This window comes from Hemicordylus capensis, chromosome 4 (genome assembly GCF_027244095.1).
Source record: "Hemicordylus capensis ecotype Gifberg chromosome 4, rHemCap1.1.pri, whole genome shotgun sequence".
Lineage (NCBI taxonomy): Eukaryota > Metazoa > Chordata > Lepidosauria > Squamata > Cordylidae > Hemicordylus > Hemicordylus capensis.
Genome location: NC_069660.1, coordinates 152,188,202 through 152,212,106, shown reverse-complemented (window position 1 = coordinate 152,212,106; position 23,905 = coordinate 152,188,202). Strand labels below are relative to the sequence as shown.

General features: G+C 44.0%; 1 protein-coding gene across 1 annotated transcript in view; it reads left to right on the top strand.

Moving 5' to 3' along the window:
* The window catches only part of LAMC1 (laminin subunit gamma 1), a 174,107-nt gene that overhangs the window by 133,121 nt on the left and 17,081 nt on the right, over window positions 1-23,905 (top strand). The window contains exons 12-20 of the mRNA XM_053243832.1: window positions 3,661-3,882; window positions 4,467-4,655; window positions 6,288-6,533; window positions 7,412-7,565; window positions 14,318-14,460; window positions 16,974-17,152; window positions 21,424-21,580; window positions 22,523-22,728; window positions 23,825-23,904. Of these exons, the coding sequence (XP_053099807.1) occupies window positions 3,661-3,882; window positions 4,467-4,655; window positions 6,288-6,533; window positions 7,412-7,565; window positions 14,318-14,460; window positions 16,974-17,152; window positions 21,424-21,580; window positions 22,523-22,728; window positions 23,825-23,904 (1,576 nt within the window). The remainder of the gene's footprint in view (window positions 1-3,660; window positions 3,883-4,466; window positions 4,656-6,287; window positions 6,534-7,411; window positions 7,566-14,317; window positions 14,461-16,973; window positions 17,153-21,423; window positions 21,581-22,522; window positions 22,729-23,824; window position 23,905) is intronic.

Here is a 23,905-nt window from a genome sequence, read left to right as displayed (position 1 = left end):
CCCTACTAACAGAAATGCAAATACTGTTGTCCAAGGGGGCAATAGAGCCAGTTTCAGAGATGGACCAATGGACAGGTCTTTCTATTCCAGGTACTTCCAGGTATCCAAAAGGGATGGTGGTCTCTGACCCAGACTAGACCTATGTTCCCTCAACAATTTTATCCACACACAGAAATTTTGAATGCTCAAAGCAACTCCTTCTTCTCTTAGCAGAAGAAGAATGGCTTGCTATGCTGGAGCTCAAAGCTGCATCTTTTCACATGGGCATCTGACTGAGTTACAGGAAATATCTCTGCTTCACCATGGGGGATGAAGTCTACCAATATACAGTCTTCCCATTTGGCCTCTCCATGGTCCCACATGTCTTCACCAAATGCATGAACACCATCATTACCCAACTCTCAATTTTCAATAAGGATGGAACTCTAAAACCTTATTTTTGCATCCCAGCTGCAAAAGAGTTCTAAAAGGCCTCAACCCTTCTCTCCTCTCCTCTCCCCCCCCTTTAAGAAACTATTTGAACCCTGGAGTGTCTTGTTAGTGCTCGCCACCCTCATCGAAGCCCCCTTTGAAGCCCCTCATTGAAGCCCCCTCAGCTTCTAAAACTGTTCTTGTTTAAAATGGCTTTCCTAATTGCCATTACTACTGCTTGAAGGGTTAGCAAATTCACCGCTCTATGAGCTGATATTCCATTTACTGTGTGCCCCCCCCATAAAGTTATGATGTGGACCGACCCCACCTTTCTACCTAAAGTGGTCTCAGATTTCCACCTTAACCAGGACATTGTTCCTCCCACTTTTTTCATGAAACCTGTCACCCCCTGGAGTGCTCTCTGCATTCCTTGGATGTTTGAAGGGTGCTCCTCTTCTACCTGGATAGGACAAAAAGTTTTAGAAAATCTCAATAGACTTGAACCCTTCGAAGGTTGCCAACCTATATCTTGTCAAGGGCCAACCTATATCTTGTCAAACTCTTTATGAATGGCTGGTCTAACTAACCTCTATCTGCTCTGACAAGCGAGGTGTCGAGCCTTCTAAGACCACCAAAGCCCATTCCACCAGGGCCACCTCTGCTTCTCACTTATCCAGCATTGCCTTTTCTGAAATATGGAAAGCTGCTATCTGGTTTTTCAACATGGCTTTTGTAAAACACTATGCCCTGGTCATCTGCTCTCTGGCTGAGGTTGGTTTTTTGTGGGCTGTATTTTAAAAGTTTCTGTAGCTTTAGAGCCACCTCCTTTCAAGGAGAGCTCGCTATTTGCCCACATTGTGAAGGATACTGGATCACCATTAAGATAAACATCTTTACATCTGAGGATATAAAGCTATATAAACGTTTCATTTATTCTTTGAGGTTGATGCTACTGTCAACCACCTCACAACTCTTAAAGGGCGAGGCAGTAGGCACACAAAATGGAGGCAGAGACAACATGGCTGAATGAGAAATTTAAGGTGAGCACCGCCCATTTTGCCCATAGATAAGATCCATCTTTTTAAAAAACTTGTTCATAAATGATCTAGAAATTGGAGTAAGCAGCGAAGTGGCCACACTTACAAATGACATTAAACTATTTAGGATAGTGAAATTCACAACAGATTATTAAGAGCTCCAAAAGGATCTCCCAAAACTGGGTGAGTGGGTGACAAAATGGCAGATGTGGTTCGATGTAAGCAAGTGTAAAGTGATACATACTACCATTGTGCCGTCAAGGCTAGTTGATTAAGGAGAGGAAGTGGTTCTATTCTACATACACAACAACCCCAACTTCACATGTACACTGATGTGGTATAAGCTGTCAGTGACTGACTGACCAGGAGAGAGATCTTGGGGTTGTGGAGGACAGCTCATTGAAAGTGTTGACTTGGTGTGTGGCAGCTGTGAAAAAGTCCAATTCCATGCTAGGGATCATTAGGAAGGTGATTGAAAATGAAAATGCTAATATTACGATACTCTTATACAAATCTATGGTGCAGCCACATTTGGAGTATTGCGTACCGTTCTGGTCACTGTATCTTAAGAAGGACATTGTAGAACTGGAAAAGGTGCAGAAGAGGGCAACCAAGATGATCAGGGGCCTGGAGCACCTTCCTTATGAGGCAAGGCTACAACATCTGGGGCTCTTTAGTTTGGAAAAGAGGTGACTATGGGGAAACATGATAGAGGTGTATAAAATTATGCACATCGAGAGTGGGCAAAGAGAAATCTTTCTCCCTCTCACAATACTAAAAGCAGGGGTCATCCATAAAACTGAAGGTCAGGAAATTTAGGACCAACAAAAGGAAGTAGTTTTTCACACAGTGTATAATTAATCTACAGAATTCTCTGCCATGGGCTATGATTATGCCCACTAGCTTGGGTGGCTTTAAAAGGGTCTTAGACAAATACATAAAAGGACAGGCCTATCAATGGCTACTAGTCTAGTGGCTATGGGACACCTGCAGCCTCAGGGGCAAGATGCCTCTAAATACCAATTTCAGGGGAGCAACAGCAAGAGAGAGGGCATGCCCCCATCTCTTGCCTGTGGGCTTCTCAGAGGCATCTGGTGGGCTACTGTGTGAAACAGGATACTGGACTAAATGGGCCTTGGACCTGATCCTGCAGGTCTGTTCTTGTTCAGTGTTCACTCTAATTTTTTTTCATCTGTGTGCGGAATGAGTTTTGTTCTGGGTGGCAGTATCAAGGTAGTGTGCGCACACATGCATTCAGAGGGGGCCCTTCCTGATTCAACCTGAGCAGGATCTAAAATTAACTGAGCGGACATTAAAAAAAAACACCAACTTGTGAGTGTGCACACCTTAGAGGAAACAGTGTTCTTTTTAGGGGTATGCATACAGTCTTGAATCCAAACTGGTTTGACATTGAACCAGTTTGGTTCAAAGGTTCGGGGTCGAGCAGAACCATCCCCAGTTCGGCTCGACCCTGAACCGAACACACACACCCAGTTTGGGGGTTCAATGAACATTTAAAAAAATAATTCTTCCTTTGTTTTCTCCGGGGGACTTCTCCAAGGTGGCTGCGGGGGTGGTGTCCATGGAGGTCCCCACCCCCCCTGCCAGCCTTCCTTCTATTAGAAATCACCCGGTTCAGGTGCCTTCAACCCTTTCTGTGTCTATTCTTTGGCACAGTGGGACCATGCATGGCTGGGTTATGTTAATGTTTTTCTTAAAAAGAAATGTTTGAACCGCCCCCCCCCCACTGAACTAGGTGGGGGTAGGGGTTCGAAGGGGGCCAAAACCAAACTAGCCCGGTGCAGTTCGAGCTCTGTTCGAAGTACTCAAACCAAACCAGGCCAGGTGGTTTTGTGCACATCCCTAGTTGTTATGTTATTAGATTAGACAGGCCCTCACTTCCACATCCATCTGCCAACTTAGGGTGCAAAGAAAATGGCATCAGTGGCAACCACATTTGTTGATGGACAATTCTAGAGAGTGGAACTTGACATGCTGGCCCCCCATACGACTCTCAAGGGAAACTGGTTACTAATTAGGCCCTTGGAGAAAGGAGATAAACCTTCTCCCGCTCTATGTACTTGATATGACTGAGGTTCTGTGCTTCCATGACAATTCTCTGTTGACTCTTCCAAACCTCTACATCTCAAATAAATGTTTGTCTTAATTATATTCATGTACATTGACATGAGCTTTTCTGCAACTTTTCCAGGTGCTGGATATCTTGATGATGTCACTATTGTGAGTGCTCGACCTGGGCCTGGGATCACAGCAACCTGGGTGGAGAGATGTACGTGTCCGACAGGGTATCTCGGCCAGTTCTGTGAACGATGTGCCCTGGGCTACCGGAGGGAGACCCCTAGTCTTGGGCCATATAGTCCATGTGTCCCATGTTTTTGCAATGGACACAGTGAGACCTGCGACCCTGAATCTGGTAAGAGAGACCTCAAGTGTACAGAGGGCACTGTACTTTGTTCTAGTGTAGTCATTAAGCATAGAAACAAAATGAATGTGGTGCTTGCCCAAGAGATCTCCTTGTATCCAAAACTTGCCTCCTACCTTGGCAACTGAATCTGAGACCGTCTAGGGCCAGGTAGGCCCTAGTCTTGGATGCTCATGTCTCCTGATAACTGCTGAAACTGGTAGCTACAAAATTGTCTTGTGCCCAGCTGCACTGGCAATGCCTGACTGCAGAGAATAAACCGGTAGCTCCCTCTTCTGGCCAGCTGCTACAGTGGTACAGAGAATAAGGTGCCTAGGTCTGGTTTCAGGAATTCCTGGTTCAAGAACTTGGCACCTTACAAAGGCATAACACAAGCAGCCTGCCTAAGACTATTCCTACTCAGAGTAACTTCTGCTTACTTAGACCATCCCTTTCCCCATCCCACTTCTAGATACAACCACATGCTTAACTATAAGGCTAGATCAGGGAAGGCTGCTGTAGATCAGCAGCCTTCCCTGAAGCATGACTGTATCATGTTGGGGAATAAACCTCATTTTTTTCATGACCAAATACAGGAGCCTGTGACTGCAGGGACAACACAGCAGGTCCTCACTGTGAGAAGTGCACTGATGGTTATTATGGAGATGCGACAGTGGGCACTTCCTCAGACTGCCAGCCATGCCCATGTCCAGGGGGCTCAAGCTGTGCCATAGTGCCCAAAACCAGGGAGGTGGTGTGCACTAATTGTCCTACTGGGACCACAGGTATGTTGCCTTATGTGGAACTTGCATTATGTTCATTCCCATGTGACTTGCCAGAGGCCTTTTGTGCTATGTGGTAGGGGAGTAAGGCGAAATGGTGACCCATGTTCCATATGACTTTTGTTTAATGTATCTACCCCTGGGCTTTATGAATATTTATATTGAGCCTCTCAAATGCAAAAAGAAAAACGACTTGTCTTTCCAAAGTTAATAATTAATAATCATAGTATGCAGCCAAACTGGAAGTGTAGATTCTCATGCCAGATCTAGAAACAAGACAAAAGGGGAGAGTGCAAGATCATGTGGGCCTGCATCTAACGACCAGGGGCTTTACCTGGCCCTTCGGGCATCTCTGACACAGCACAAATTGTTGAACCTGCTTACTCCCATCCTGCCCTTTTGCCCTGTAAATTAGAAGATGAGGTCAATGAGTACTTTAAGAGTGGAGTGCAGAGCATGAGTGAATTCTGATGGGAATATGTGTATTTGTTGACTGGGGAATTTGGCCTTCCAGCCCATTTTGAGTGTGACAGTCCTGCTTGAAGAACTGGGGGTGGCAGGGATCCAAAAGGAAATGTGCATTGAAAATAAGGAATGTTCCTTGAGGGGGTGGGGTACTTTACCCTATTGGCCACTGCATCAAGTCAAAGAGTTTGCATACATGCAGTCCCTGTTGTCTTCGTGACTTGCTGCTCAGTTAAAGTTGGACCCCAGATGTGTAAACATTTGCCATTCTTGTCTAATGATTCAGCCTCACAGAAGACAGCCTCTGAATAATTGTTCAAGTTTTCTGTCTCAGCTTGTAGGAGTTATGCAGACATGCACAAAAGAAATTTTACACTGTTTCTGAATGCTCGATTTGTGGAGGTTCCCCTTCTCTCCTTAGTCTGAACAGCCACTATGCAGACTTGGAATCTTGTTTATCTGAAATTCAGCTTTTGCTTAGCTTTAGTCCTGCCATGATCAAATGATGGATAGATGTACAATAACTAGTCAGTGCTGGGTTTGCGGAAATATAGCAGAAGCTAAATGAATGAATTTACTGTGGAGCAGAAGCAGCTTTCTTGAAGCTTTTCTTAGCTGAGCATTTCAGTTGATACTTGGGAAGTGCATTTCTTGCCAACATAAATACAAAAATGAGGGAACATAAACTCCTAGTCCGTCTTCTAAGCTACACATGATTTTCAAATGTAGCATGGCATGGTTCCATCCTGATCTAGGTTCATGTACCAAAGTTCTCTGTTGACTGGTCTTCATTCTTGCCTTGTTAAAACTATTTCCTCCTCCCCTGTTCTATATATAGTTTTTCTTTCTGGATTGTCAGTTTAATCATGTCTTTCTCCTTTGCATTTTGCTCCTTTCTCTCTTTGATTCAGTTTAAGACTGCATGCATTACTTCAACTCTGCTTTCTCTTTACTCTCCTCCACAATCTTTGTCTGGTTTTCTTCTTATCAAAACACCTGTTTCCCATCTTTGCCCTTTCTCTGTTACTGCCAAATCCTTGGTGTTCATTGCCAGCTGAATCCTTTCACTTTTCCAGAAAACATCTATATATGCCCTGCATGAACCAATAGTATTTAAAATAACTCTGATCATGATATTTTCTAATGTGCATATATGCTGTGCCCTTGCAGGTAAACGGTGTGAATTGTGTGATGACAGCTATTTTGGAGATCCTCTTGGCGAGAATGGCCCTGTCAGGCTGTGCCGCCTTTGCCAGTGCAGTGATAACATTGACCCCAATGCTGTTGGGAACTGCAATCGCTTGACAGGAGAGTGTCTCAAGTGCATCTATAACACAGCTGGTTTCTATTGTGACCGGTGCAAAGATGGATTCTTTGGGAATCCCTTAGCTCAGAATCCAGAGGACAAATGCAAAGGTAAGCTTCTTTCCTGTGTGAGGTGTACATGGGTATATTAAAGCCAGGATGCTTGGACAGTCGACTATGATTCAAAGGGACGTAGATCTTTAGGAGAGTCAGGCTGCATGTGATGGTATAAGAGAGAGACAGAAAATGTTTCCCCACATTTCCATTGTGTCTGTTCTTAGTCGACATAGCCTACAGTGCTTTGTAAGGAGTGAAACCTTGGTAGTGGCAACTAATGTAATAGTATGAATTTAATGATCTTAGTACAGTATGGTCCTCTGACACTTCTCTTGAGGCATCTTTGACAGATTTCTAGATATGTTTGAAAGCGCTAATAAGTAAGAAAGAGTTAACATTAATAAGAGCAAAGATGAGCATGGAGGAAGTCAAGGACTCCCTCCACTGGTAAATAGCTGCAGAAAGTCTAGGAGGTTACAAAGGTAGTCAGATTGATTTACCATCTCAGAATGAGACAGACTGGCCAAACCTGAGATGTTTTCAAAATTCAGTGGGTCCCTTAATTCATCTTTATAAACAAATAATTAAAAAATAAACAGTGTTCTGTACTCATTTAATATTTTATTTTGACTGGGATTTTTTCCCCCATGCCCTTTTCTTGCACATCTATGTAATGAGTTTTTGAATAACAAAAAAACTGAAATGCAAAATTCCCCCTCTCTCCCCTGTGGGAGACCACTTCATTTACCCCTCCCAGCTCTGCAAGGGAAATGTGACGTTTCTATTTCTGACATGATGCAGAAACATGGAGGTAGGAAGCTCAAGGTGGTCTTCTTCTTGGGCCTTCCTGTAGCACTAACCTGTCTAAATCTGCTTTCTGAATGTTTGTTAACCAAAGCATGCACATTGACCATCTCCATTTGCTCTTACAGCTTGCAGTTGTAATCCATATGGCACAGTGAGCCGGCAGACAAGCTGCAATCAAGTAACAGGGCAGTGTGAATGTCTTCCTCGCGTCACAGAGAGGGACTGCAGCTCCTGTGAGCCTGGTTTCTACAACCTGCAAAGTGGGCATGGCTGTGAGAGGTGAGCAGCTCTCTCTACTCTGGCATTGGCACAGTAGCTCTTTGGGGAGGAATGGTGGCCTGGATGGACAGGAGGGTGGCCACAGAGAGTAGATACCTCAAAGGGCACTTTTAATAAATTGAGTTCCACTGAGGAAAAAGGACCTTATGCTCCCCATTCTTCCTTGCAACCTTGCTATAATAATACACATGATAGTGTAGTTGTAGTGTTGGTTATTTATTTGTTTTGTTGTTTACTGTTTTCTTTCCCGTAAAATAACATGAATAAAAGCAAACAGAAGCACACAAAGGTGGTTATGAGCCAAAGAGAGGTGTTCACTATTCCAAATATACTGTATGACCAGGTTGTGCGGTTAAAACTTCCAAGGCAATGCAGATGGAGCAAGGAGCCCTGATGATAAAATGAAAATATTTATCTGGGGCTGAAAGGGGAGGATAAAAGAGACCAGGAGTTTCATAATGGAAGTGTCCACTCAATGTGCGGCAGCTGTGAAAAAGGCCAATTCCTTGCTAGGGATCATTAGGAAGAAGATTGAAAATAAAACTGCTAATATTATAATGCCCTTATCCAACACTATGGTACAGCCACACCTGAAGTACTGCATACACTTCTGATCACCACATCTGAAAAAGGACATTGTAGAACTGGAAAAGGTGCAGAAGAGGGCAACCAAGATGATCAGGGGCCTACAGCACCTTTCTTATGAGTCAAGCCTACAACACCTGGGGCTATTTAGTTTAGAAAAAAGATGACTGCGGGGTGACATGATACAGGTCCATAAAATCATGCATGGTTTGGAGAAAGTGGATATGGAGAAATTCTTCTCCCTCTCACATAACATTAGAACCAGGGGTCATCCCATGGAATTGATTGCCAGGAAATTTAGGACCGACAAATGGAAGTACTATAATCAACTTGTGGAATTCTCTGCCACAAGATGTGGAGACAGCCAACAACCTGGATGGCTTTAAGAGTAGGGGTGTGCACGGAACTGCAGTCCGGCGCTGGGCTGAGGGGTTCCTTTAAGAGCGGGGAAGGGTTTACTTACCCCTCCTGCCTCTTTCCCCCTCCGGTGCCTGTAGTTCTGTTAATAATTGGGGTGGCAGGACCGCCCCAATTATTAACAGAACTATGGGCGCCGGAGGAGGAAAGCGGCGGGAGGGGTAAGTAAACCCTCCCCTCGCTCTTAAAGACACTCCCCCCCCCCGAATCACCCGAACCGCCCATATCAGGACCGGTCCGGAGGCCTGTAGAATGGCCTCTGGAATGGTCTGCACTCATCACTATTTAAGAGGAATTTGGATAACTTCATGGAGGAGAGGTCTATCAACGGCTACTAGTTGGAGGTCTATAGGCCACCTCCAGCCTCAAAGGCAGGATGCCTCTGAGTACCAATTGCAGGGGAGTAACAGCAGGAGAAAGGGCATGCCCTTAACTCCTGCCTGTGGCTTCCAGCAGCATCTGGTGGGCCACTGTGTGGAACACGACACTGGACTAGAGGGCCTTGGGCCTGATCCAGCAGGGCTGTAATTATGTTCTTATAATGTACTTATTGACACAAATTTGCAGGTTCTCTGCTGCTGCAATACAAGGGCATCTCCTTGAATGAGTTATGCTTCTCCACGTGACTATTTAAGGCAGGACTATGTAAATTAGTTAGGGGAGGAACATAGCCCAATCCAGTTCTTTTAGTCTTGCATGGCTCCAAGGCACTATCTTCTCAGCTATCTCTGACTAATCCTTCCTTTCATCTCTTCAGATCCCTTCCTTGTTGGATATTTTATTTTTCTCACCCTTCTCCCTGCTGTACCCTTGTTAACACTTTTTAAAAGTCCTTGTCATCTTGTTTTTTCTTTCAACTTTCATTTCTCAACCTCCGCTCTGTCTCTACTCCCTTCCACCCTTGTGGTAGCCTCGCTGGGCTATTTTCGGCTTTTTTTCTGGCCTCCACTGTATGGACCACACTAGGAGAGTGATCCATGTTACACTTCCTAAAGGGAGACACCAAGAAGGCCTGCCAAAGGCCCTGAAGACAGCTGGCAAGCCGCCCCTGAGGCCACGAAGCCGCACGGACCAAAAAGAAAGAGAGCCCTAAGAACATGCGCCCCGTTCAACAGCTGATAGGCGGTGTCTCACAGGCAGTGCTAGCTCTGTTGGCTGTTTCTCAGTGCAGGGGACCATGACCTGTCCTCACTTCTGCCATCCACCAGTTCTCCGGGTCAAGTGCCCTTGATTCCTTCAGCACCACTTCTTCTGCCATTCTGTGAGCACACGACAGCTGGGCCCAACCCCCCGCTGTTTACAATGGCCTCAACCATAGGCCTACAGAGCGCAGTGCCCAATAAACACCGGACCACCTCACAGCGCTCAATGTCATCAGGAAAGGCAGGATTGGACCCAGGAACAGCCAGATTGACCACTGCTGCCTGGACTGTGGTCATCAGGAGCAAAACAGCAGGAACAGGAGCACAAACAGTGATTCTGACTCTTCTAACCGCCCCCACACACACCCCAGGGCCCTCGGGGGCTCCTGGCCTGTCCCAGTCCACTTCAGCCCTTCAAGCACTTAACCAAATGCCCTCTGATATGCCACCTACCTGGCGCTCATGGTTTGAAGATATGTTGGCATGTTCTTTTGAGAGTTACGACAAACTAAAATCAAAAAAGAAAAAGCAGCATAGGAGGGAAGCATCCTCCTCTTCAAGTGCTTTGTCATCCATATCTGAGGCCCCAGTTCCTAAAAAGGCAAAGAGGAAGCACAAGCATGTTAAAAAGGCCCAAAAAAGGGGGGGGGGAGGGGGTCTAAGTCTAAGCAGAGGGAAAAGCATGCCCATTCCTCGAACTCTCATATCATGGCTATCCAGATCCCAGAGGGTCCACACCTAGAAAGTCCCCAGGCAGGACTCCTCAGCAGCCACCAAACAGACCTTTACTTCCCCAGGGTCCAATTATTCCTTTAAATAAGGAACCTATTCCTAGGGAATACCCTCAGAAAACCTGGTAGATCTCCTGGAGACTGTACCTGAGCAAGCAGACAGGGAGGAGGGGGAATGGTCAGATGGACAGGAACTGGAGGGTCCAGAAGCTCCCCAGAGACTTTTCTATCTGTTAGACTTTGTGCCCCTGATTTCCACAACTATACATGTATTGGGTCTGAACCCTCCTACCACTCAAGAATCCCAAACTCTGAGCAAAAGGATGCTGGTTTTCCCCAGTCCAAGAGCAAGCAATATGGCACTCCCAATTCCTAAATTTGTGGAGGTTGCCAAAGGGGAATGGAATTTTTCCACATCGAATAGAAAGGCAGTGGCAATAGCCAACAAACTTTATTGCTTCCAGCAATAAGGGGGAGAAATACAACCCCCCCACGGATGCGCCTGCCGTTCCATCCTATCTTGGGATGGGGAATCAGCCCTAAAAGACCCCACTGACAAATGCATGAAAGGGTCTCTTTAAAAATCACATGACATAGCAGCCTTAGTGATGAGGGCTTCAGCTGCTGCCTCCATGGTGGCCAGGGCATCTCTCGTGTGGCTAGATGACTTAATACAGGACCCCACCGCAGACCCTACTCACTTGAAGCAAACCCAGCTCAGATTACATAAAGCACAGGCTTTTATCTATGATTCCACCCTTCTCGCTTAGATCTGCATCCAGGGCAGGATTGATTGCTGTGCTAGGCCACCGAAACCTGTGGCTAAAGAACTGGCAGGTGGATGCCAGCTCTTAAGACGAACCTGGCTTCTGAACCTTTTGATGGGGAAAAACCTTTTGAGGATGAGGCCTTAAAAGAGATTTTGGTGGAATCAGGACCCCCAGGGGAGGCAGTACTTCCAACCTTTTCATTCCTTTGATTTTCCTTTGGGGGCAGAGATTGAGGCTTCAGATCCCAATGAGCCTACTGGAACAGATCCAGACCCCCCAGAAAGGGGGTTGGAAATAGGGCAGCTTTCACAGCCCAGAACAAACAAAACACAACACCAATCCTGACTTGAGCAGGGTGCCTCTGGGCGGGGGGGCACCACCTCAGACTGCTGGGTACTTGCTGTGATCAAGACAGGTTACTCTATAGAGCTGGTCACAACCCCCCCCCCCCGCTTCTTACCCACCCCAATCTCCCATTTCTCCTCAAAACACAAGGGTCTCAAGGTGGCAATACAATCTCTCCTGTCAATCGGAACAGCAGGGAGCAGGCATCTACTCCATCATCTTCACTGTGCCCAAAAAGGATGGTTCCCGCGAGCGGTACTGGACTTAAAGTATCTCAACTGCTTCATAAAAAAGAGAATGTTGCGCATGGAGTCTCTCAGGTCGATTGCGGAGGCCCTGCACCATCTTGACTTCCTAGCCTCAATAGATCTAAAGGAGGCCTACCTACACATCCCCACACACCTAGACAGTTGCTCCCATTGCACTTCCTCTATGCAGGGGTACTTTACCAATACAGGGCACTTCCTTTCAGCCCCTTCTCAGGATTTTCCCTTATCTATCTAGAAGATTTGTTGATCAAAGCTCCGCCCCTGCAGACTGTCCAGAAGGACCTCGGGACCACCTTACAGGTCCTGGAGAACCACAGCTTCCTGATCAACAAAGAGAAAAAACAGCTCTACCCGTCTCACCAATTATTACACCTGGGCATCATGATAGATACACAGAAGGACAAACTGTTCCTCCTACCAGAGTGCAGAGGCACACTGGAGAACGAGGTTCAACAGGCCCTGGTAAGGAAATTGCTACCATTCCTCTCCCTCTCCGGGATCCTGGGAGTAATGGTGGCATCCTTGGAATTAGTTCCGTGGGTTGGCTTCCATCTGAGACCCTTACAGTGGTTCCTGCTCACTTTTCACCTGGAGATCTCAGTGAAGACCAAGAGACAAGTGCCCATACTGTCTCCAGTGTGGAGACATAGTATAATCCCTATGTTGATTTGATGACACCTCTCAGTGGGAAAGGAGTTTCTCGACCTGCCACAGGTCACCATCACCACAGATGCCAGCAAGCAAGGACGGGGCATCCACTGCTCTCACCATTTGGCTCAAGGAAGGTGATCAGTTGCCAAAAGACAGCACAGCATGAACTGGCTGGAGCTCAGGGCAATTCAGATGGCACTCCTGGCATTCCAACCTATTATCCACAAACGTGCTGATACGCACAGACAACCCCACGGCTAAAGCACGTGTGAATCATCCGGGCGGAACACAGTCAAAGTCTCTACAGGCAAAAGCGGTTCTCCTATTTCGGTGGCCTGAACAACAAATGGCATACATAACAGCCCATCAGGTACAGGCCAATCTGAACACGGGGGCAGACCGGCTCAGCAGACAGGAGCTCCTCCCAGGGGAGTGGAGAGTGGATCCGGAGAACTTCCAATTGGTCATGAGGCACTTCGGTCAGCCGTCAGTAGACCTCTTCATCACTCTGGCCAACGCTCAGGTGCAACAATTCTTCACCAGGTTTCCTTGCCCACAAGCAGAAGCAATGGATGCACTGTCAACTCCATCACTAGTGGATCTCCTGTATGTCCCCCCCACCCGCCGCAATGCCACTACTCTCTCGGGTTCTCCAAAGAATAAAGCTCCTCAGGGCTCACATCATCTTAGTGGCACCGTTCTGGCCCCAGAGACCCTGGTTTGCAGAACTCACCATCTCAGAACACCTGATGCTACCAGTCAAGGTTGGCTTTCTTCAGCATGGCACAATACATCACCCAGATCCCAGCTGTTTACAGCTAGCCACCTGGAGACTGAACGGTGCCTCCTAAAGCAGCATGGCTACTCTCCAAGAGTGCTCGACATGATGCTGGTCTCTAGACGTTCTTCCACAATCAGGATTTATCAAAACACCTGGAGGGTGTTCCTCAGATGGTCTACCCAACCCACAGTTCCTAAAGGGGCAGCTACTATAAATCATCGGTCAGGCAGTTACCACAACCACCATAGCTAGGTGGCTCAAGGCATGTATAGCCTTACCTTATGGATCTCAGAACCTTAGGTTTCCCACAAAGGTGCTTGCTCACTCCACTAGGGCAGCAGCCACTTCGGCTGCTTTTTCTACTAATGTCCCGGTCCTGGATATTTGTAGGGCAGCCACTTGGAAGGCCCCCTTGACCTTTACTAGGCATTATTATAATTTGGATTCATTTGCCTCCATCCAAGCAGCCTTTGGGAGGCGAGTGCTCCAACAGGTGCTTCCTTCGGAGTAGGAAGGGGTGTTCCCCCCAGGTTGGGTATAGGGCTGTGGAGACACCCTTGTATTGCAGCAGCAATACGTAGCCTAAAAGAACTGGGTGGGGCTATGCTCCTCCCCCTCTTAAATACTCTAATTTACATTGCCTTGCCTTAAAGAGCCACATGGAGAAGCATAATCTACTCAAGGAGATGCTCCATTCTGTTTGTTGTGTAGGACTTGAAAGGTACTAATATGTTTAAAATCTACATGTTATAGTCATGTAACACATGGCATTAAGTTTAGACCATTGGTTAGACACTGTGTGTGTGTGAGAGAGAAAGAGTTCCTTTTTGATCAAATGTATGTGTTGCTAGAGATTTCATAGTCAAACGCCATTTGTCTTGTATCCCATACTTTCACAGTAGGTGTAGCATTGTTGGAAACATCTCATGGAAGGCATGAATCTCATTGCACTGTGCAGAAATCAAATGTGACAGTTGCATGCAATCTCGTTGCCTTAACTGTGTGCATTGATGTTAAAAGAAATAAAAAAACATATATATTGTTCCTTCCTTCTCTTCTAGGTGTAACTGCCATTCATTGGGTTCCACTGATGGCCACTGTGACATACAGACTGGGCAGTGCGAGTGCCAGCCAGGCATCACTGGCCAGCGTTGTGAGAGGTGTGAGGCCAACCATTTTGGATTTGGGCCTGAAGGCTGCAAACGTAAGGGGGAGTGGGGAGCATAATTTTTTCTGTCCCATCACTCAACTTGCATCTGCCTTACTGCCCTTTCCCTCTGTATGGAGAATCTGCTTGTTTTGCTTGTCACCATTAGTGTCTTTGCATTGGATGTCACAAGAGGTTCTCTCCCACCCACTCCCCTTTGTCTGCTTCCTGCACGTTGTGTATTTCAAGTCCAGTGAGGATGTTTTTCAAGTTGTACAAATCTTGCTTTCCACCTCTAGGGCACTGCAATTGCATATACTCGTAGACCATCTGCTGCTCTTCGTCATAAACACTTGCTCTGAATTTTGTCACAGAACTGACCTGTTTTCTGGCTGTTATACTCCCACGCCTTTACTCTGGAATGTGGCCTTTAGCTGCTAAATCAGGCTTGAGAACATGCAAAGTGTGTAAAATTGGGACATAAATAGGAATGTATCTAAATCCTCCCATCTCTGTTTCCCTAATACTTGAAGAACAAATTAAATTTTACTAATGGGTGGATATGGCTAGTGCCATATCCACCCATGGTCCAGTGGAGACCTATTCATCCCCAGCACAGCATTGATCCAGTGGCTGTTGCCAGTGTCTCCCTTATGTTTCTTGTAGACTATGAGGCCTTTGAGGACAGGGAACCATCTTCTCCTTATCATTCTTTTCCTATGTAAATTGCTTTGAGAACATCCATTGAAAATAACAATAACAATAAAAGCAGTGTAGTAGTATATGATGATGATGATCACTGTTCTCTCTAAGGCGTGCATGCGTTCACAAGTTTTTGGATGTCCATTCAGTTCAATTTAGATCCCACTCAGGTTGAATCAGGAAGGCCCCATTCTGAATGCACATGCGCACACACACACTGCTTTGATACTGCCACCCAGAACAAAACTCATTCCGTACAGAGATGAAAAAAATTAGAGGGACCACTGATGATGATGTAGTGCTGGCTGCCTATAGTAGTAGTAGATGATGTAATGATGGCTGCCTGCAAAACAGGGTTTTGTGTACTGGGAACCAGCCTTAGTGTGACTGCTCTGCTGCATCCTTTCCTCTCCAGAGCAATTTCACCACTTCCTCCTTTCCCAGGATTAACCACATTTTTGTGTTGACACATGCACTGATGAAGACAATAGTTTATATGCAAACTAGAGATTGAAGCCATAGTTTAGTTGCCTGTACCAAGGGCAGATTGGAGAATTGCTCTGTGGGTGGGAGAGAGCACGCACTCTTGTGGTTGGCTCCCGGTACAGAAACCATGGCTTTGATGGATCCAGCATTGGGGCCAGTGAGGAGACACACTGTTGCAATGGTAAGTATATTTAAGTGTGAAAATATACCTAAAACATGAATTAGCCAGTGTGGTGGTGTGGTTAGCGTGCTGGACTACAACTGGGGAGACCTGACTTCAGCCATGATACTCTAAATGAAGAGACAGCATGGTATAGTGGTTAGAGTGCTGCACTAGGACTGGGGAGACCCGAGTTCAAGTCCCCATTCAGCCAGGATACTTGCTGGGTGACTCTGGGCCAGTCACTTCTCTCTCAGCCCAACCTACTTCACAGGGTTGTTGTGAGGAGAAACTTAAGTATGTAGTACACCGCTCTGGGCTCCTTGGAGGACGAGCGGGCTATAAAATGGAAATGTAGAAATGTAGAATAAAATACCAATGTTGGCTTACATTTGTGTCTTATACAGTTAAACATGGATATGACCTCATGTGAATGGATTTCATTCTTGAAAACCTGGCATGAGAAGCAGCTCTCAAACTCTCTTTATGTGGCCCTGTTTTCAGAAATAGTAGCTGAGATGGTAAACCTGTGTCTGGACTGTACCACTTCATATTGCAGGTAGGAGATGTGCATAATTGAATGCTGCACCATAGTGTTGGCCTGATCATTCACACATCCCATTTCTGCCAATTGTGAAAATGGTGGACAGTGGGAAACTATTGTTGGCAATAGCTAGCCATTGGGAGGACAGCAGTGCTTCAAGTGCTACTCCTGCCACCCACAGAAACTGCGGCGTCTTCAGAAAAAGATAGAATAAGCACTGTTGCTGGTAGCCATCCCCTGAAAATGTTTGAAAGTTTTGTACGCACCCCTCCCCCCACCATCTTTGCCATCTAGAAAAAGGACAAAAGTGCCCTCAATAGGTTCATACCAGCTCTGTGGAACAGTATTCAGTGTTGCAAGTCCTCACCTGGCATATGAAATGGTACAGTCCAGGCACAGGGTTATTACCAATTGCTGTTTGTGAGAATGCACTATTTCTAGATAAGTAGCCGTGTGCATTAATTTTGCTACAAAACACTAACATCCTGTGATTCCTTGAAAACTAATGCATGCTAATTTGTTAATCCTGTGACATCTTTAAATATGTTAATTCATTTATCTTCAAAGTTCCACAAGACATTTTTGTTTATGTATATCCTGGAATAAGTCCACACAGGTTGGTTTTGCTTTTCATTTCCCTCTATCACATCATGATTCTTACACCTTGTTTTTCCTCAGCCTGTGACTGTGACCCTGAGGGTTCTCGTTCTCTTCAGTGCAAAGAGGATGGTCGTTGTGAGTGTAAAGAAGGATTTGTGGGGAACCGCTGTGACCAGTGTGAAGAGAACTATTTCTACAACCGTTCCCGGCCAAGCTGTCAAGAGTGTCCTGCATGTTACAGACTGGTGAAAGATAAGGTCAGACCTACAAGAAAAATTGTGTGTTTATGGCTTATTTACTTTTGTAGGCAGGGAAGCCAGTCAGGGGAGGGGGCTAAGGTACAAGCAGGGGCCAGGAGAACATGAGTTCCGTGCTATACAAAACCCACATGGGCAATCTCAGTTCTCAGATTTCCTTAACTATTACATATTGGCCCACCAAGCAACTTCAGTGCTGTCAAAATGTTTTATCTCACCCCAGCCTTTTGATAGGAACAATTTCAGCATGTGGTTTTAACTCTTGAATTCTGTTAATTTTTCCTCTATGCAAATTAAATGTTAGGTCCTTGCAAACCATGCTTTGTGAATTGGATGCTCTCTCTCCAGAAGCATTTTACTCTTCCCTTTTATGGCAGGTTTGAGATTTGAACTGGGGACTGGTTCATAGCTCAGTCTGTTAGCTCCTATATTATGGTCACTCTCAGAAATTCATAATATATTTGCCCAGTTGTATGTTTTGTTGTACTTTTGAGGCTTTATACATGTTTGTCTTTGATTAGTTTGGAAAAGGTTTGACAGTTGTGGAAAGAGAAGATCAATTCGTCTAGAGGCCATTGCAAGTTACTAGGAGCTCTATCAAGTGATTGCATTTCCACTGAATTCCCCTCCTAGAATGCAATATCTCTGCATTTTGTCAGAAACTGTCAGAATGCTCTAAGATTTTTTTCATCGCAGGCATGGGTACAAGAAACCCGAGAAGATGACATTCTTAGGATCCACTAACTTAATCAGAAACATGTTTAAAGATGCAACTATCGCAACCACAAAGAATCATATTTTTCCTGTCCCTATTCATTTCTGTAGAGCCCTCGTGCATGACAGTCAGTGTTCTCTGTTTCTTTCATCTGTGTGCCGAATGGGTTTTGTTCTGGGAGGCAGTATCAAGGCAATCTGTGCGCGCACATGTACATTCAGTCGGGCCTTCCTGATTCAACCTGAGTGAGATCTAAAATGGACTGAGCAGACACACAAAAAACTTCTGAGCTCATGCATTTGCGCACACCTTGGAAGCAGGGTGGATTTGATTTAAATCAAACTGATTTAATTCACGATTTAAATCACTAGTCAGTAAGGCTTGATTTAAATCATAGTTTTCTACATAAAGACTAATTCTTGCTGGTATAACTTTAATATGCAAGTAGATGAAGATTTTTAGAATAACAACTTTTCATATTTTTTTATCCCCAGTTTAATAGGTTAATCATTCATATTTGGACAACTTTTCTGTTGTACTTAGGAAGGAGAAAAATAATCATTACCTTAATAATAACAATTTAAATAGATTTATTCAACTGAAACAATAACATTACAGCATATGTTATTTGCTTAAACAAACATCCATGTTTGTTAACTAATTTGGCTAAACAAAAAATATATATTTTAAGAAACTTAGACTGTCAGCCCAGCCTACACATGAAAAACTTAAATACTGTCCTCTGTAGCTCACTCGTCATCTTCATCTTCTTCTTTGTTCATAATCTGGAAAAGAAAAACAAGCTTTCCTGCTTTATCGGGTCCTTTATTTTAACTGCTGTTAAAAGTGAAATCATTACTTGAACAGTCTCTAAATCCAAGTGCTTAAGTGACTTCCACCAGTTCACTGGTGTGACTTTCTTTAAAATATCTTCAGCAAACATATATTTCTTGAATGGTTCCCCCTTAGCTTTGAAGTTTATTATAGTTGGCATTACAGATGGATGATTGCTGGATACCCATGTCATAACTAACTCCTCTTCCTCAGCACTTAAGTTTTGACCCTGGTACTGGATATTGACAATATTTGCCAAAAAATGAGCTGGAGACAGTACTTGTCCCATTCTTTTTTTTAATGCTTGTAATTTAATTCTGTCCATGTGTAGTTCTGTTTTTAAGTGTTCACTCAGTTCCTTCCAAATTTCAACAGCATCAGCAATAAAACAGCTATTTTTCTGTATTTTATTTAAAGATTCAGAGATGGGTTTCAGGATGCTCAGCATATGTTCAACATTTCTCTTAAGCCCAATGTTGAGGATTTTGGCCGTGACAGTGCCATCTATTTTATCTCGATTTTGTTCACAAACTGTCATCAGAATAGGCCAGTTATTTATATACTGCTCAAAACAGTCCACCACAGAGTTCCATCTAACATCTTGTGGGAGCGTTAGCTTGGTTCCACCCATCCTTTTCAGAGCTGCTGCAGCAAAGTGATTGTTACGGAAGTATTTAGCAATTTCAACATTAGTCTTTATTTCTGGAACACTTAAGTCTTTGGCTAAGAGGTGCAGCAAATGAGCACTGCAACCATATGTTATTAGCTTTGTATTCCCTTCCTGCTCTTCTAAATTTCTTCTCATCTTGGATACATTTGCAGCATTGTCTGTGACCAAACTGCGTACTAGACATTTGAATTTTTGTTCACATGTTATTATAGCTTTTACTGCCACTTCTTGTAAGTATTCTGCTGTGTGTGCATTTCCTGACGTATCAATTGTTTGTGCAAGGAAGACTTTCCCTTCTTCAATTGTTATACAAGCACATACAATAGGATCATTGTGGACATTACTCCACCCATCAATACTTAGGTTAACAATTCTACCCTCCAGAGCTGTTGCACATTGCTCCATTTCTCTGTCATACACTTTATCCAGCAGTTTCCCTGCAACATCTGCTCTGCTGGGTGGACTGTATCCTGGTCTCAGTGACTGAACCATATTAATGAAATGTGGGTTCTCAGTCAGACGGAAAGAAGAGTTCGTTGCATAAACAAACTGGGCAATTTTTTCATCAATTAACTCTTTTTCTAATCTGCTAGTTTTTATCACAAACTTATCTATGGTGGTTCCAGGAGGGAAGGATTTTTTCTTTTTTTTAGGTGATAGTGATATGTGGCTGTGGGTGTCTGATGATGATGCTAATGAAGCACTATCCTGGATGGATAACTCTGAAACTGTAGAACAGGAGGATGGTGATCTTGAAGGTGAATAGTTTCCAGAATCCATGAATTCCCCTAAACAAAAAAGTCAATGCTGTTATTTTATTGTTTATACAATTTCTGCTTATTGTACACAGCACTGCCCCAAAAGGAATATTTGCTTTTCTTCATAACTGTACCAAATGACAGTAACATGCAGTAACAATAAGAAATATAATTTTGCTCAAACATGACAGTTCAAGGCAGTCTTTAGAAATATTATATGATTCAATAAAAATGTTTACCAACCTGAAGATCTTGCCTGTTCAAATGTGTTTCTTTGGTCATCTTCATCACAGCACTTCTCATGATGTTGCCTCATTCGGGCCACCAGGCCTTGCATTTCTTTGTTGCAATGTTTGCATTTTGCACGCATGCCTGCCTTACCAATAGGTAAAGGAACTTCATTAAAATATTGCCAAACTGGGTCTCTCTTACGGCCTGCTGCCATTATAGGATTTTTCCTCCAAGGAAAGAATGTGATAAACCTCAGGTCATACACACAAAAAGATCCAAAGACTTGTCTGTCTGTGGCTATGCAGTATTGTGCTCAGAAAGTTTCACTTCCATTTTGTACTGCTTGTCTGCTTGCCCCTCCCTCCTCACACTTAGTTTCACTTTCTTCTTGTGCAGATCTATTCCACTCCAAACAATCAGAAAAATATTGTTTCTATTCTATTTCACTGAACTTCTTGAAAATTAGCACTGAAGGGGTTGATTCTGTATTCATAGGTTTGTAGAACAATAGGATTAAGGTCTTTTTCTCAACTCTGTTCATGTCATAACATTTTTGCTGTGAAGAAGAGGCAAGTGATCTCTGCTGAGTCAAATTCAGTTTTGAGAACTGCAAAAGTAAACCAAGCATCTGTGATAATATCTTGTAGGCAGAGAAACTGCCCAATAATCTTACAAAAACCTCTGGAAGAGCATGACATTGTGAATGGATTAATGGAATTTATTTACCAAAAAAATTAAACATATACAGCCTTATTCTACATAATTAAAAAAACTAATCTTTATTTCATGATGGAATAACCTTTGGATGGTAATATATTTTCCTCAAAAAGCATTTTATTTTAAAAAAATCTGATTTAAATAAAAAAAATCTGATTTAAATAAAAAAAATCCAATATTTTTGATTTTTTTAAAAAAATCATTGATTTTTATCCACCCTGCTTGGAAGGCACACTGATGACCACGAAGTGACTCCTCCTTCAGTTTTAGATGCTTTGTACTTGGCCTGCCTTGACATTGCTTGGATAGAAACCTCTTTCCTTAACCTTTTGTCCTCCTTGTTTAGGTGGCAGAACAGCGGGAGAGACTGAGAGACCTGGAAAATCTTATAGCCAGTATTGGAACTGGTGAGGAAACTATAACGGACCAGGCCTTTGAAGACAGGTTGAAAGAAGCAGAGAGAGATGTCATGAACTTGCTCCGGGATGCCCAAAACAGCAAAGGTAGGTGGATGCCATGGGACAGGCTTCTTTGCCCTGTCCCAAGAGCACCTTTTACCATTTATTTACCCTTTATTAGCCTTTAATGTCTTTCAGAAGAGGTGGGATCTTTGAAAATAATATTGATGGATCTATGCTTCGGAGTCGGGGTGATGACAGTATTATTGTTGTTTGCTTATATGTGAGGCACCAAATATTTAAAAAGTGCTCTAATACAAAGAAATCCATGAAGGACAATTTATTGTTTGATGTCCCTGCAACACAGAATACTTTGTGTTTTTCACTGAAGGCAAATGATGGCGTTATTCTACTTGGTTCGCTATCTTATTCACACATTGTCATCTCAGAAGCTGTGGGAATTGCCAAGCATTTTTGTGTGTCTGTGTCAGATTGTTTTTTATCCCTAGCCCTGTGAGCAGTTGGAAGAAGTTGAACAAAAGCCACCCTTTTAATTTGTAGTAGTAGTAGTAGGTGGTGGTGCTGTAGCACCACAGGTGGGTGGGTTGCTTTTTAAAGCAGAAGAAAAAGGGGGGGAAAGCAAAAAGAGGGAAAGAGAGAGGAAATGGTAACGGGACAAATGCTTTTCCAGTTGGGGATGAGGAGAGCTAAGGGCTTCACAGAAGAGGTTTGGTGAAGGAATTGAGGAATTCTGATTTAATGGCATTGTATATGGTCCCGATAGAGTTGTTGCTTGTAAAGAAACCTTGAAACACTTTTTCATAATTCTGAATTCTTTCAAGTTGACCATTTCCAAGATTTTGGCAAATGCCTGTATCCCAGCAAACTCTTGGAAACTTGCATCTTCCTCCTTCTTGCATTTCTGACATTTTCATCTTATCAGTAAAGCATTTTGAGAGACACTGCTTTATTCTTATGATTGTCGATCTTTGCGTGAAATTAATTAATTTAAAAAACTCTCTCCTCTTTTCATGTTGCCTGTCTCAGATGTGGATCAGGGCCTGATGGATCGTCTCCAGGACATTAACAGAACCCTGTCCAGTCAACTTGGCCGACTAAGGAATATCCAGGACACAGTGGGAGAGACTGAAAACCTTGCTGAACAGGCCCGAGCTCGGATGGACGACACAGAGGGACTAATTGAATCAGCTTCAAATATGCTGCATGCAGCAAGAGTGGCAGTTGCCAATGTGGTGAGTGGTTCTTGTGCTCTGTACTAAAGGTTCACACTTTTAGACTTGAAATGGGAAAGGCTATGTGTATTCAGCAATTCTGCTTACTCGTAGATGAATCGTGGCTTTGGAGGTGGGAAAGGCATGCTACTAGCCCTTTGGATTCTGAAATTTCTGCTTCAGAGGGTATAAGCAACTTCTAGTTAAATTGCAGAAGCCAAACAGTGTGCTGAATATGATTTCCATTAGTCTAGTAGAGGCTTGCCCCTCTCCATAGCAAGCAGGATCAGCTGGTTATGTGAAATATAAAGATTCAGTCAAAGAGCTTTCCCTAAGACTGCAGTCCTGTGCACATTTAACCTGAAGGTATTCCCTAGTGAACTCAGTGGCATTCAACTTCCAAGCCAATATGATTAGCCTTGGCTGCACGTATCTTCTCCCCTCCACCCTCACTAGTTTTTCTCTGCAATAAGAATGAACAGCATGACAATACCCTTTTACTATAGAAACAGAACAGTCTTGAAACACTCCTTTAATAAAAATGATCAAATTAGGTCAGGAGAATTATGTATACTTTTTTCTCTGATCTTTATGGGAGCTTATATTAAAATATAAATGGGGTGGTGATCCATGTGTAATACTTGAGGATCTAGGTAGCCAACCTTTGCCCTCCAGCTGTTGTTGAACTACAATTCGCATCATCCTCAGCCACAATAAATTGTAGCTGGAGATGGTGGAAGCTGTAGTTCAGCAACAGCTGCTTACTTACCCCTGATCTAGGTGGTCCGTAGGTACAGAAAAGTTAAGAACACCTGTCAGAACAAAAAGCAGCCACAGGAGAAGAGCTGCAGTTCAGATTAGGACCATGGTGGGATGGAGGCAAAGGGTTAAAGCCCCACCCCCCGTGTTGTGGACACAATCCTAACCAACCCCCAATCCTAACCCAGCTGCTATTCAAGTTTTTAGAAGCATATGCATGGCCAAACTAAGAATTTACTGTTGTTTCTTAAACCAATATGCTCTAAATGTATGAGTTAACAATTACTTGTATTTTTTGTTTAGCATTAAATCAGATGTAATATGTGACTCATGAAAGTACATTTGGCTCCTTCCTTAGTCTATTACTCCTCCGACATCAACCAGCGACCCCAACAACATGACTCTCCTGGCAGAAGAGGCCCGTCAGTTAGCTGCACGG